The sequence below is a fragment of the Tursiops truncatus genome, chromosome 9, assembly GCF_011762595.2.
Source record: "Tursiops truncatus isolate mTurTru1 chromosome 9, mTurTru1.mat.Y, whole genome shotgun sequence".
Classification (NCBI taxonomy): domain Eukaryota; kingdom Metazoa; phylum Chordata; class Mammalia; order Artiodactyla; family Delphinidae; genus Tursiops; species Tursiops truncatus.
Window position 1 is genome coordinate 59,804,519 of NC_047042.1, and position 15,668 is coordinate 59,820,186.

Here is a 15,668-nt window from a genome sequence, read left to right on the forward strand (position 1 = left end):
TGGCTTTGGTTTCAGCAACTTCCTGCCTGGGCTGATTTGAAGCAGGAAGCGTAAGTGCCAGCCTCACCAGCAGCCACTCAGCCTTTGCTGCTCCAGAGCCCAGGACGAGGCCAAATCACCAGACTGCTCGAGGAGAGGCCAGACAGGAAATGAACATGGCAAGACCTGGTCACACGGGCTGAGGACGCCTGGCGAGCTCTGCTTCGGAGGCTGACACCTTACAGGCGCCTGTCGGGGAGGCCTGGAGAAGTTTCCTCTGTTCTGGTATGGAAGGAACTCTGCTACTGCCCCCACCGTATTTAACCCTTTGTCAGTGACAGGAAGGACACGGGCAACCAGGAGACCCCCGAGTCTCAGAGATTTGGCCAGAGGCCTAAAGGAGGGCCAGGGAGGACCAAGTCTGTTTACAGAGGTGAAGGGTCCCCTCTTGTCCCAGCACCATCCTGAGAAATGAGGAGGGGGCAGGAATCTGTGGCCCAGTGTCTTTCAGTTTTGTCTGGACTGAAGAATTCCTCCCCAACCCCCAAGGGGCACGGGAAGACTACAGAGGGGCTGGCAATGTCTAGTCTTGATCTGACTGGTGTGTGCACATGTCACATCACAGAGCTGAAAACTTAAGCATAATATACTTAACTGTATGCCTCTTCTATGTCGATACAAACGTTTTTAAAAAGAAAAAGAAAAACTACACACACAAATACCTTCCCTGTTAGGAATGCCAGCCGCCCTCTTTCCCCTGGCTCCTCCTCTGGTAAAACAAGAGGAACACGGAGTGACCAGGTTGGCCCTGAAGACGGCAGTTCTCAGAAGGCAGCAGTTACCTCAAGTTAGTCAAGCTCGGGTGGTTCCTCAGAGCCTCTGCGAAGGCCCTTGCTCCTTCATCACCGATTTGATTGCCCCACATCCTGAGGGCAGAGGGAAGACAGTGAAAGTTACCTCATGCTCATCCCTTATTTTCTGCTCATGGCCATGGCGTGTATACTCAACACGCAGATGTTTCTGCTCCATCCCTGGAGCTGTGGCCTGGAGATGAATCCCTCCACCAGCCCCTTAGTGAGCTGCTCGGGAGGAAAAAAAGCAGTAGAAGGCTTGTGAACAGAAGTCAAATCAGACAGCTGCACAATTAGGAACCAAGTCTCACCCCTGAGCTTTTGGAGAGCTGTCAGTCAGAGCCTAAGCTCACAACTATCCCTGAAATGTTACGTGCAGGATATACAGGTTGGTGGCAGCTTGAAAGGAAGGCCTGTGGCGGTGCCAGACCCAATATCCATTTGACCCTGTGCAGGGGTGCCGGACATTCTTGAAGACATAGTCGGTCTTGCATGAAGCAAAGATCAGAAAGCACACTGAGAAAACTTATCGGCAATTTCCCTGGTATGTAAAGAGGAGGTGACCAAACCATGTTGTTCCCGATTGTTGCAGTTTGGGTGGGGAGGTGCCATGACAAGCCGTATTCTCTCCCCCACAGTAGAAAGCCTTAGAGGATCTGGCTAAGTCGAGGGTCTGCATGGTAAGACGTTGGGCTCCCATCCTGGCCCTGCCCCCCACCACCTGGGCGTGCTTGGGTAATGCATAGTCTCTGAGGTTTTAGTCTCATCTGTAAAGCAGGTATAAGAAGAGCATTTCCTCATAGAGTTGTTGTGAGGATTAAGTGAGTTAATATATGCAAAGCACTCCAAACAGTGCTGAGCCTATAATAAGAGTCAGCTATTCCTAAAAGGCTGAGGGTCACTGTCTACAGAAAGCAAGGCTGCCAGGCTCACCACAGAACTGGGGCTGCCTCAGCTACACGCTCTCACCAGGCAAGCGGCCTGCTGACGTCCCTGCTGGTATGGCTTCTGAAACCCCAGAATGAGAGTTTTCAGCATTTTGCATAAAAAGTGTGTGTACTAGATAAAACTGCATGGTATCAAACTTTGAATAAAGTGGAAAACTACTCATGACATGAGATTAAGTGAAAAAAGATAGAATAAAATTCTGTACAGATAGTTTGACGTCTACCATATTAAAAAAAAAATAGTATAGAGAGAACATAAACTGCATGAGAGCAAAAAAGCTTACCTGATCTCAAGTGTTGACAATAATTATTTCTGAGATGATCTCCATTATACTGTTCATATTTTCCATAGTTTACAAATAAAATTATCTATGTCTCTTCTAGAATCAGAGAAAAAATCGTAACTCTATGAAAAGCTGTAGTCTCCTGAATCAAAACCATAATGAAATATCACCTCACACCCATATGGATGGTTACTATCAAAACACCAGAAAATAACAAGTTGTTGGTAAGGATGTGGAAAAATTGGAACCCCTGTGCACTGTTAGTAGGAATGTAAAATGGTATAGCTGCTGCAGAAAACAATATGATGGTTCCTCAAAAAATTAAAAATAGAATTACCATGTGATCCAGCAATTCCACTTCTGGGTATATACCCAAAAGGATTTACAGCAGGGTCTCAAAGAGATACATGTACACCCATGTACATAGCAGCATTATTCACAAGAGCTAAAAGGTGGAAACAATCCAAGTGTCCACTGACAGATGAATGGATAAACAACTGTGGTATATATATAGAATGGTCTATTACACCGCCTTAAAAAGGAAGGAAAGTCTGACACATGCTACAACATGGATAAACCTTGAGGACATCATGCTAAGTGAAATAAGCCAGTCACAAAAGAAGACAAATACTGTATGACTCCACTTATATGACTCCCTACAGTAGTCAAATTCACAGGAACAGAGGATACTATAGAAAGGTGGTTGCCAGGGCTGAGGGGAGGGGAGAATGAGTTTCTGTTTTGCAAGACAGAGTTCTGGAGATGGATAATGGTGATGGTTGCACAACTATACAAATGTGGTTGCACAACTATAGGAATGTACTTAAGGCCACTGAACTGTACACTTAAAAGGTTAAGATGGTAACTTTTGTTATGTGTATTTTCAATAAAAAATTGAATTAAAAAGCCTCCAGAGGGCTTCCCTGGTGGCGCAGTGGTTGAGACTCCGCCTGCAAATGCAGGGGACACGGGTTCGTGCCCCAGTCCTGGAAGATCCCACATGCCATGGAGCGGCTAGGCCCGTGAGCCATGGCCACTGAGCCTGCGTGTCCGGAGCCTGTGCTCCGCAGCGGGAGAGGCCACAACAGTGAGAGGCCCACTTACCGCAAAAAAAAAAAAAAAAAAGCCTCCAGAGACAAGGTGGCAGAGTAGAAGGATGTGAGCTCACCTCTTCTTATGAAAACACCAAAATTACAACTAAATGATGAACAACCATTGATGAAAAAAATGCTGGAACCTACCAAACAAGATGTCCTACATCCAAAGACAAATAAGAACCCACAACGAGACAGTTTGAGGGGAGCAATCGTGATAAAATCAAATCCCATACCCACCAAGTGGACAACCCCCAAACTGGAAAACTATCACAGAAGTTCTCCCACAGGAGTGAAAGTTCTGAGCTTCACGTCAGGCTCCCCAGCCTGGGGGTCTGGCAATGGGAGGAGGAAGAGCCCCAGAGAATCTGCCTTTGAAGGCCAGCGGGATTTGATCACAGGAATTCCACAGGACTGGAGGAAACAGAAACTCCACTCTTGGAGGGCACACACAAGGTATTGTGCACACCAGGACCCAGGGAAAAAAGCAGTGACCTCTCCTAAGAGCCTAGGCCAGACCTATATGCTGGTGTTGGAGGGTCTCCTGCAAAGGCAGGGGGCAGCTGTAGCTCACTGTGGGGACAAAGACACTGGTGGCGGTAGTTCTCGGGAGTACTCATTGGTGTGAGCCCTCGTGGAGGCTGCCATATTTTCACCAACACCTGGCCCCACCCAATAGCATGTTGGCTCCAGTGCTGGGTCACCTCAGGCCAACCAAGTGGGAACACAGCCCCACCCATCAGCAGACAGGCTGCTTAAAGTCTTCCTGACCACACAACTGCCGGCTGAACACACCTCCTGACACAGCCCTGTGCATCAGAGGGATAAGACCCAGCTCCACCCACCAGTGGGCAGGAACCAGTCCCTCCCACCAGGAAGCCTGCACAAGCCTCTTAGACCAGCCTCATCCACCAGGGGGCAGACAGCAGAAGCAACAAGAACTACAACCCGCAGACTGTGGAAAGGAAACCACAATCACAGAAAGTTAGACAAAATGAGACAGCAGAGGAATATTTCCCAGATGAAGGAACAAGAAAAAACCTCAGAAGAACAACTGAGTGAAGTGGAGATAGGCAATCTACCCAGGAAAGAATTTAGAGTAATGATAAGAAAGATGATCCAAGATCTCGGAAAAAGAATGGAGGCACAGATTGAGAAGATACAAGAAATGTTTAACAAAGACCTTGAAGAACTAAAGAACAAACAAACAGACAAACAATAAAATAACTGAAATAAAAAATACAGCAGAAGGAATCAATAGCGGGATAAGTGAGGCAGAAGAACAGATAAGTGAGCTGGAAGCCAGAATGGTGGAAATCACTGCTACAGAACAGAATAAAGAAAAAGGAATGAAAAGAAATGAAGACGGGCTTCCCTGGTGGCGCAGTGGTTGAGAGTCTGCCTGCTAATGCAGGGGACACAGGTTCGAGCCCTGGTCTGGGAAGATGCCACATGCTGTGGAGCAGCTAGGCCCGTGAGCCACAACTACTGAGCCTGCGCATCTGGAGCCTGTGCTCCGCAACAAGAGAGGCCGCGATAGTGAGAGGCCCGCGCACCGCAATGAAGAGTGGCCCCCGCTTGCCACAACTAGAGAAAGCCCTTGCACAGAAACAAGACCCGACACAGCCAAAAATAAATAAACAAACAAATGTGGGGTTTTTTTTAAAAAAAAGGTTGGCCCAGTTTAAAAAAAAAAATGACAATCTTAAAAGACCTCTGGGATGACACTAAATGCACCAATGTTCACATTATAGGGGTCCCAGAAGGAGAAGAGAGACAGAAAGGACGTGAGAAAATATGTGAAGAGATAATAGCTGAAAACTTCCCTAACGTGGGAAAAGAAACAGTCACCCAAGTCCAGGAGGTGCAGAGAGTCCCAGACAAGATAAACCCAAGGAGGAACACACCAAGACACACAGTTATCAAATTGACAAAAATTAAAGAAAAAATATTAAAAGCAACAAGGGAAAAATGACAACATACAAGGGAACTCCCATAAGGATATCAGCTGATTTCTCACCAGAAACTCTGCAGGCCAGAAGGGAGTGGCATGATATATTTAAAGTGATGAAAGGGAAGAACCTACAACGAAGATTACTCTACCCGGCAAGGATCTCATTCAGGTTAGACAGAAAAATCAAAAGCTTTACAGACAAGTAAAACCTAAGAGAATTCAGCACAACCAGACCAGCTTTGCAACAAATGTGAAAGGAACTCCTCTAGGTGGGAAAGAAGCCAGTAACTTAAAACAACCTTGCACATATATAGACTGCCATATCAAAACCTCATGGGAGGCAGAAATAGAGACACAGATGCAGAGAACAAACGTATGGACACCAAGTTGGGGAAAGCGGCGGGGGTAGTGGTGGTGTGATGAACTGGGCAATTGGGATTGACATGTATACACTGATGTGTATAAAATTGATGACTAATAAGAACCTGCTGTATACTAGGAATAAACCTACCTAGGGAAACAAAAGACCTGTATGCAGAAAACTATAAGACACTGATGAAAGAAATTAAACATGATACCAACAGATGGAGAGATGTACCATGTTCTTGGATTGGAAGAATCAATATTGTAAAGATGACTATACTACCCAAAGCAATCTACAGATTCAATGCAATCCCTATTAAATTACCAATGGCATTTTTTTACGGAACTAGAACAAATCATCTTAAAATTTGTATGGAGACACAAAAGACCCCAAATAGCCAAAGCAGTCTTGAGGGAAAAAAACGGAGCTGGAGGAATCAGGCTCCCTGACTTCAGACTATACTACAAAGCTACAGTAATCAAGACAGTATGGTACTGGCACAAAAACAGAAACATAGATCAATGGAACAAGATAGAAAGCCCAGAGATAAACCCACGCACCTGTGGTCAACTAATCTATGACAAAGGAGGCAAAGGTATACAATGGAGAAGAGACAGTCTCTTCAATAAGTGGTGCTGGGAAAACTGGACAGCTACATGTAAAAGAATGAAATTAGAACACTCCTTAACACCATACACAAAAATAAACTCAAAATGGATTCGAGACCTAAATGTAAGACCGGACACTATAAAACTCTTAGAGGAAAACATAGGAAGAACACTCTTTGACATAAATCACAGCAAGATCTGTTTTGATCCACCTCCTAGAGTAATGGAAATAAAAACAAAAATAAACAAATGGGATCTAATGAAAGTTCAAAGCTTTTGCACAGCAAAGGAAACCATAAACAAGATGAAAAGACAACCCTCAGAATGGGAGAAAATATTTGCAAATGAATCAACAGACAAAGGATTAATCTCCAAAATATATAAACAGCTCATGCAGCTCAATATTAAAGAAACAAACAACGCAATCCAAAAATGGGCAGAAGACCTAAATTTTAGAGGTATAAGTAATAAATCAATAGTGGAAACAAAATGTAATCATTAAAAAAAAATCCCCAATAATGCAAGGAAAAGGAAAAAAGAAACAAAAGTTTGGACCAAATGGAAAAGAGCTGGCAAAGTAATAGATTTTAATCCAATCAGTAATCACATTAAATGTGAATAATCTAAACATACCAATTAAAAAGAGACTGTCAGTTTAGATAAAAAGGCAAAACTCAACTAGATGCTGCCTACAGACAAAGATGACAGTGAAGTTGTAAAGGGGGTGTGCATATTTGGAGTTTTGGGGGTTACTGATTTGGGTGGTAGTTGTACAAAGTATTTCCTTTGTAATTGCTTGTTAAACTCCATTTTATATACTTGATATGTATATTCCCAATAAATAAATAAAGTTAACTGGCAATCAAATGTCTGCTGAGGTTGGGGGGGGGAAGAACCTGCTGTATAAAAAAACAAATAAAATAAAATTTAAAAATTAAAAAACCTCATGGGAACAGCAAACCCAAAAACTACAATAGATACACACACACAAAAGAAAAAGCAACCCAAACACAACTCTAAAGATGGTCATCAAACCACAAGAGAACAAAAGAGGAAGGGAAGAAAACAGACCTACAAAAACAAACTCAGGCTTCCCTGGTGGTGCAGTGGATGTGGGTCCGTGCCCCAGTCCAGGAAGATCCCACATGCCACGGAGCAGCTACTAGGCCTGTGAGCCATGGCCGCTAGGCCTGCGCGTCCGGAGCCTGTTTTCCGCAACGGGAGAGGCCACAACAGTGAGAGGCCCGCGTACCGCAAAAAAAAAAAAAAAAAACCAAAATGATTAAGAAAATGGCAATAGGAACATACATATGGATAATTACCTTGAATGTAAATGGATTAAATGCTCCAACCAAAAGACACAGACTGGCTGAATGGATACAAAAACAAGACCCGTATATATGCTGTCTACAACAGGCCCACTTCAGACCTAGGGACACAAACAGGCTGAAACTGAGGGGATGGAAGAAGGTATTCTATGCAAGTGGAAATCAAAAGAAAGCTGGAGTAGCAATACTCATATCAGACAAAATAGACTTTAAAATAAAGACTATTACAAGAGACAAAGAAGGACACTATATAATAATCATGGGATCAATCCAAGAAGAAGATATAACAACTGTAAATATATATGCATCCAACATAGGAGCACCTCAATATATAAGGCAAATACTAACAGCCATAAAGGGAGAAATCAACAGTAACACAGTAATGGTGGAGGACTTTAACATCCCACCACTTTCATCAATGGACAGATCATCCAGGCAGAAAATCAGTAAAGAAACACAGGCCTTAAATGACACATTAGACTACATGGACTTAATTGATATTTATACAGCATTCCATCCAAAAGCAGCAGAATACACATTCTTCAAGTGCAAATGGAACATTCTCCAGGACTGACCACATGCTGGGCCACAAAGCGAGCCTTGGTAAATTTACAAAAAGTGAAATCATATCAAGCATCTTTTCTGACCACAATGCTATGAGATTAGAAGTCAACTACAAGAAAAAAACTGTAAAAATCACAAACACATGGAGGCTAAACAATATGCTACTAAACAACCAGTGGATCACTGAAGAAATCAAAGAGGAAATCAAAAAATACCTAGAGACAAATGAAAATGAAAAGCACAACAATCCAAAATCTATGGAATGCAGCAAAAGCAGTTCTAAGAGGGGAGTTTATAGCTATACAATCTTACCTCAGGAAACAAGAAAAATCTCAAATAAACAACCTAACCTTAAACCTAAAGCACTAGAGACAGAAGAACAAACAAAACCTAAAGTTAGTAGCAGAAAAGAAATCATAAAGATCAGCGCAGAAACAAATGAAATAGAAACAAAACAGTAGCAAAGATCAATGAAACTAAAAGCTGGTTCTTTGAAAAGATAAACAAAATTGATAAATCTTTAAGCCAGACTCATCAAGAGAAAAGGGCGAGGACTCAAATCAATAAAATTAGAAATGAAAAAGGAGAAGTTACAACAAACACCACAGAAATACAAAGGATCAAAAGAGACTACTATGAGCAACTGTATGCAAATAAAATGGACAACCTGGAAGAAACGGACAGATTCTTAGAGAAAGGTACAATCTCCCAAGACCGAACAAGGAAGAAATAGAAAATATGAGTAGACCAATCGCAAGCACTGGAATTGAAACTGTGATTTTTAAAACTCCCAACAAACAAAAGGACAGGACCTGGGGGCTTCACAGAATTCTACCAAACGTTTAGAGAAGAGCTAACACCTCTCCTTCTCAAACTCTTCCAAAAAATTGCAGAGGGAGGAAAACTCCCAAACTCATTCTATGAGGCCACCATCACCCTGATACCAAAACCAGACAAAATTACCACACAAAAAAGAAAATTACACTCCAATATCACTGATGAACATAGATGCAAAAATCCTCAACAAAATACTAGCAATACATTAAGAGGATCATACGCCATGATCAAGTGGGATTTATCCCAGGGATGCAAGGCTTTTTCAATATCCGCAAATCAATCAGTGTGATACACCATGTCAACAGACTGAAGATTAAAAACCATATGATCATCTCAATAGATTCAGGAACAGCTTTTGACAAAATTCAACACCAATTTATGATAAAAACTCTCCAGAAAGTGGGCATAGAGGGAACATACCTCAACATAATAAAGGCCATATATGACAAACCTACAGCTAACATCATGGTCAACAGTGAAAAGCTGAAAGCATTTCCTCTAAGATCAGGAACAAGACAAGGATGTCCACTCTCACCACTTTTATTCAACATAGTTTTGGAAGTCCTAGCTATGGCAATCAGAGAAGAAAAAAATAAATAAAAGGAATCCAAATTGGAAAAGAAGAAGTTAAACTGTCACTGTTTGCAGATGATATGATACTATACATAGAAAACCCTAAGGATACTTACTACCAGAAAACTACTAGAGCTCAGCAATGAATTTGGTAAAGTTGCAGGTTACAAAATTAATACACAAGAATCTGTTGCATTTCTGTACATTTACAATGAAAGATCAGAAAGAGAAATTCAAGAAACAATCCCGTTTCCCATCACATCAAAAAGAATAAAATACCAAGGAATAAACCTACCTAAGAAGACAAAAGACCTGTACTCTGAAAACTATAAGACGCTGATGAAAGAAATCGAAGATGACACAAACAGATGGAAAGATATACCATGTTCTTGGATTGGAAGAATCAATATTGTCAAAATGACTTGGGTAGCCAAGGCAATCTACAGATTCAGTGCAATCCTTATCAAATTACCAATGGCATTTTTCACAGAATTAGAACAAAAAATCTTAAAATTTGTATGGAAACACAAAAGACCCTGAATAGCCAAAGCAATCTTAAGAAGAACGGAGCTGGGGAAATTATGCTCCGACTTCGGACTATACTATGAAGCTACAGCCATCAAACCAGTATGGTACTGGTACAAAAACAAATACAGATCAATGGACCAGGATAGAAAGCCCAGAAATAAACCCATGCACCTATGGTCTATTAATCTACGACAAAGGAGGCATGACTATACAATGGGGGAAAGGCAGTCTCTTCAATAAACGGTGCTGGGAAAACTGGACAGCTACATGTAAAAGAATGAAATTAGAACATTCTTTAATCACCATCACAAAAATAAACTCAAAATGGATTAAAGACCTAAATGTAAGACCTGGTGCTATAAAACTCTTAGAGGAAAACATAGGAAGAACACTCTTTGACATAAATCACATTAATATTTTTTTCTACCCATCTCCTAGAGTAATGGAAATAAAAACAAAAATAAACAAATGGGACCTAATTAAACTCAAAAGCTTTTGCACAGCAAAGGAAACTATACACGAAAAGACAACCCACAGAATGGGAGAAAATACTTACAAACAATGCAACTGACAAGAGATTAATCTCCAAAATCTACAAACAGCTCATGCAGCTCAATATCAAAAAAACAGACAACTCAATCAAAAAATGGGCAGAAGACCTAAATAGACATTTCTCCAAAGAAGACAAACAATAGCCAAAGCAATATCATATCATGGCCAAGAGGCACATGAAAAGATGCCCAACATCACTAATTATTAGAGAAATGCAAATCAAAACTACAATGAGATATCACCTCACACCAGTCAGAATGGCCATCATCAAAATGTCTACAAACAATAAATGATGATGAAGGTGTGGAGAAAAGGGAACCCTCCTACACTGTTGGTGGGAATGTAAACCGGTACAGCCGCTATGGAGAACAGTATGGAGGTTCCTTAAAAAATTAAAAATAGAGCTACCATATGATCCAGCAACCCCACTCCTGGGCATATATCCAGAGAAAACCATAATTCCAAAGGATACATGCACCCCAATGTTCACTGCAGCACTATTTACAATAGCCAAGACATGCAAGCAACCTAAATGTCCAAAGACGAAGAATGGATAAAAAAGATGTAGTACATATATACAATGGAATATTACTCAGCCATTAAAAAAGGATGAAATAATGCCATTTGCAGCAACCTGGATGGACCTGGAGATTATCATACTGAGTGAAGTAAATCAGAGAAAGACAAATATCATATGATATCACATGCGGAATCTAAGAAAACCCAATACAAATGAATTTATTTACAAAATAGAAACAGACTCACAGACTTAGAAAACAAACTTACGGTTACCAAAGGAGAAAGGTGGGGGGCAGGGAAGGGATAAATTGGGAGTGTGGGATTGACAAATACACACTACTGTGTTTAAATAGATAACTAATAAGGACCTACTGTATAGCACAAGGACGTCTGCTAATAAGGACCTCCTGTATAGCACAAGGAAGTCTGCTCAATATGCTATAATAACCTAAATGGGAAAAGAATTTGAAAAAGAATAGATACATGTATAGCTGAATCACTTTGCTCTACACCTGAAAGTAACACAACATTATTAACTATACTCCAATATAAAATAAACATTTTTTAAAAGCCTCCAGAGACTATATAATCTTAAAATGAAGCACACCTGCCTGAGGAAGTTTACCACATAGGGCTAAAACTCCATTTGCTAGCTCCCTCCATTTGCTGGTGGTGATAAATACTGCCTTTTGCATGAATTAAATAAAGTCCATGCGATTAAAGTGGCAGTCAAACCTGGGACTTCCCACAACATTTCCCACGCAGGAGCCAGTGGGGCCCAGCCACCAGGGCATCTGCGATGGAGGCTCTCTGTGGCCTCTGCCCCACCGCTTGCGCCAGCGGTCCTTTGGCTAGATGGATGTACGAAAAGACCAGCAGGCGCTCCTGTACACAGAGCAGGCTGCATACGCACACCCGTGTGCATCCGTCTCTACTCACCCAACTTCAAAGATGGATTTGCTATTCTTCACAGCCAGGGCGAGACACTTTCCTCCTTCGCTTGTTATTTTGTTTTTTCCCAGTCTGCAGAGAGAGTCGTGCACACGTCAGCTACAGCTATGAGGAGACTCCAGCATCAGCCACCCTCGTCCTTGGCACAGAGCCCCTCTGGCCCCTCCTAGGAGGGGTGGTCTTTCTCCTGGGACCTACAGCAGCCCTCCCTGGGCGTCCTCTCAGGGAGGGGCCCAAAGCCCTGAGGAAAGCCAGTCATGATTCCTCTCCAGGTGGTCACAATCTCTGCAGAGACTCAGGGACCCAAGTTCCCCCGGAGGTTCTTTAAATGACCTCTGAGCATCACTCATTTCCATCAGCAGACCAGAAGGTTCCCACTTCAACTGCAAATGGTCAAGGGGTAGGTTACCATCACCAGGCTCCTCCAAGGCTGGTGCTCTGACACCTTTGGCAGGACATTCCTGTGACACAGCCAGGGATCAGGCTCTCATCTGCAATGTTATGGCCTGAAGGTTTGCCTCCCCCTACCCCTACCAGAATCCATATGTTGAAATCCTAACCCCTAAGTGATGGTGCTAGGACGTGGAACCTTTGGGAAGTGATAAAGTCACTCATCACAGCCCTCACAAATGGGATTAGTGACTTAGGAGTGAAGTCCAAGAAAGCTCCCTTTCCCCTTTTTCCACCACCACGTGAGGACACAGTGAGAAGGCACCATCTAAGAACAAGGCATTGGGCCCTCACCAGGCACCTAATCTGCTGGTGCCTCGATCCTAAGGTTCCCCAGCCTCCAGAACGGTCAGAAATAAATCTCTGGTGTTTATAAGCAACCTCGTTTATGGTATTTTGTTACAGAAGCCAAAATGGACAAAGACAATGTGGGACTTCCTCAGGGGAAAACGATCTCCAGAAAGGGTGATAGTTGTGGCCTTTCTTCCCGTTAGGAGTTAATGAAATCAAAATGCCACACTCTCGCCCCACCCATGGTAGGGGGCCCTTCCAAACACCAAGCCTCACCCACAGCTCACCTTCTACACACAGGTGTCCTGATTTGACCTGATTTGGCCCTGGGGCAAGCAGAAGGCAGCTCTAGGGTGGCATTTATTCTTTGCTTGAACGATGAAGGGTGACCAAGAGAAGCTACTGAAGACCCCGCTCGCTGTGCCCACCCCACTTACTTCAGGTGCGTGAGGCCTGTGCACTCATCCAGGATTCTGGCGATGTACGTGGCTCCAACATCGGTGATTTGGTTGTTGTATAAGCTTTGAGAGAAAGCATGGCCGTGAGAATTTAGGACCCCATTTTTTAAAGTGAGTGGGGGCTGTCTGCTGACTTACAAAGTCTAGGTCAAAAGGAGAAAGGAAGGGCACGTGGAGGGCTGAGTTTGGGGCTGTGGGGTCTCAGGCTGGGTTCGAGGCCAACTCTGCACGTTCCCCAGCTTTATGACCTGGGGCAAGGTACCGAGCTTCTCTGTGCCTCAGTTTCTCCATGTGTAATACAGGGGTAAGAGTTACGGCTCCCTCGCAGGGTCGTTATGAGGATTGTATGAGATCATCCCAAGCCCTTGCGTGTAAGTGCTCGATAAATGGCAGTTGAGGGGTACTTTCAGATTAAGATCACGATTGGCATCTTAAGGGATAAAAGTTTCTAAGCGTTAGAACCAACTCAGCGTCTACCTTTTCGTCACTTTACCACTTGACACCAATTCAACAATAAGGCAGAAAGGAGTTGCAAGTGGTAAGGAGACAGGTTTCCAGTGTTCCACAGTCATGCAGAACTCCAGAGCCAAAAGGCAACCTGGGATTCAGGGCTTCAGTGTTCTCATGTGACAGCTGAGAAAACGGAGGCCCAAGGAAGCTGACGGGCTGGCTCCAGCTCAGAGAGTCAACGGCAGCCGTGGGGCTGGCGGGGCTGTGGCCCACAGTCTCTCCTGTCAAACCCCAAAACCCCAAAGGCTCTGAAAACCCAAACTTCTTCCTAACTATTTTGGCAACCGACGTGGAGCTGTTCATGGTCTTTATCCCAACTGGTTTGAATGTTTATACCTTTTGCTGCAGAAATGTTAAAGTATCTAAAAATGGGGTACTGCCCTAGATCCCACTGGTCATGTCACTGCTAGGTAGCACGGGCACTAATTTCTGATTCGTGTCTTGCCCCAAGGGCTCTGGATGACAGATCATGGACCCGCCATAGTGAAATCTACCACATGAACAGTATTCTCACGTCAATAAAACATACCCCCAGGAATTCTGTCATTACAGCAATCAGTCCCCACCTGTAAAACTATCTGACTCTATTAGGATCCCAGTTATACAAGGGGGATGAGAAGGCTGAGGCTCAGTGAGGTTTCCTGGCTTGCTCAGAGCGGGCTGCCAGCCGAGCCAAAAGCAGGACCCAGGACTCCTGGCTCCCAATTCAGTGCTCTTCCTGGTACCCTGGGGCCATCAGTCTCAACCACCCGGTAATCCATAGGAATGGCAACCTCCTGCTGCTCTGTACTCTTACCATGTAGCTGTCGCAGTGTTCTAGAGAAATACATACCCTAAAAATGTCAGAATTTTGTATTTGGTCAGCTCTTCACACAGCACCTTCACCCCACTGTCGGTGATCTGGTTCACACTGAGTCTGAAAACAGCAAAGAAAGTTAAAAATCAGAGCGGCTGCTCACGGTGAAAGAGCATGAATTCCACAAGGATGCACAAGTCTATAGGTCCTGGAGTCTTCCCAGCTATAGATGTCCCCCCGAGAGAACTGGCCATAGCAGACAGCCACACAGCCCCTACAGACCCTGGTCTTCACGGGGCTGAGAGACCCACGAGAACCAGTCCATTGGCAAGGCTACAGCACAGCCCTGATTCGACACAAGGGCAACAAGGGACACCTGAAGGACACGTGTGGACAGCCACCTCTGATATCCTGCATTTGCCGGTGGCCTATGTGTCAATGTGGCTCTCACTGCACAGCGGGGGGCCATGGGATTTCGACATGTGTAGAGCTGCATTTAGTGGTCATAAGGCTGGGGGAGTGGACGCTCCACCATCTTGCAAGTGCAGCCAGAAATGTGAGGGGTCCTGCAAAAGGCAGGACAGTCCCCACAAGAACTGCCCCACCCAAAATGCCAAGAGCCTTTCCATCTGGAAATGCATGTGTGAAACCTGACTTGCCACCTGAAAAGGTCAATCGAGGGACACAGCTCCTGAGGTGTGGTTCTGTGCGGGAAGTTCAACGGCAAGGGAGAAACAGCTGGATGAGGCAGGTCAGGGAGAGTGTGAGAGGTCCACACTCCCCCACTCCTCTTTAATGCAAATGCTGCTTCAGCAGGCCAGGCTTCAAGAGGGAGAGGGAAAAGAGGGCCTCAGGATGATGGATATCTCCTGGACAAGGCCCAGCGTGTACGGGGATTGCTCTTTGAAAGCCCTATACTAGCAGGATATTTTGATTTGGCTAAAATGCAAAACAATTTTTTTTACTACCAGGTACTCTCTATAAACAGACTACCCTGATCTTCTCAATTCTCCACCCCTTTATTTAGGTGAGTCTGAGGGACAGAGTAAGGCTCAGAGATGGAGGAGCGTGAAGGATGAGCGAGGGTCAGGGGTGGGTGAAGGAACAGACCAGAGCTCAGCAATTTTTTTCTGTAAAGGGTCAGATAACAAATTTTTAAGCTCTGCAGGCCATCTGGTCTCTATTGCAACCACTCAGCTCTGCAGAGTGAAGCAGCCAATATATAAATAA

At 43.9% G+C, this 15,668-nt stretch overlaps 1 protein-coding gene and 1 long non-coding RNA gene across 5 annotated transcripts in view; one reads left to right on the forward strand and one right to left on the reverse strand.

Moving 5' to 3' along the window:
* Positions 1-11,927, forward strand: part of LOC117313602 (uncharacterized) — a 59,318-nt gene extending 47,391 nt beyond the window's left edge. Inside the window, exon 6 of the long non-coding RNA XR_004528146.2 lies at positions 16-11,927. This is a non-coding gene — a long non-coding RNA (uncharacterized lncRNA). The remainder of the gene's footprint in view (positions 1-15) is intronic.
* Positions 1-15,668, reverse strand: part of NOD1 (nucleotide binding oligomerization domain containing 1) — a 91,804-nt gene that overhangs the window by 22,063 nt on the left and 54,073 nt on the right. For all 4 annotated transcript variants that reach the window (XM_019926060.3, XM_019926065.3, XM_033863126.2 and 1 more), the window contains 4 exons: positions 14,475-14,558; positions 13,112-13,195; positions 11,922-12,005; positions 822-905 (listed from right to left, as the gene is read on the reverse strand). In XM_019926060.3, the coding sequence (XP_019781619.1) occupies positions 822-905; positions 11,922-12,005; positions 13,112-13,195; positions 14,475-14,558 (336 nt within the window). The remainder of the gene's footprint in view (positions 1-821; positions 906-11,921; positions 12,006-13,111; positions 13,196-14,474; positions 14,559-15,668) is intronic.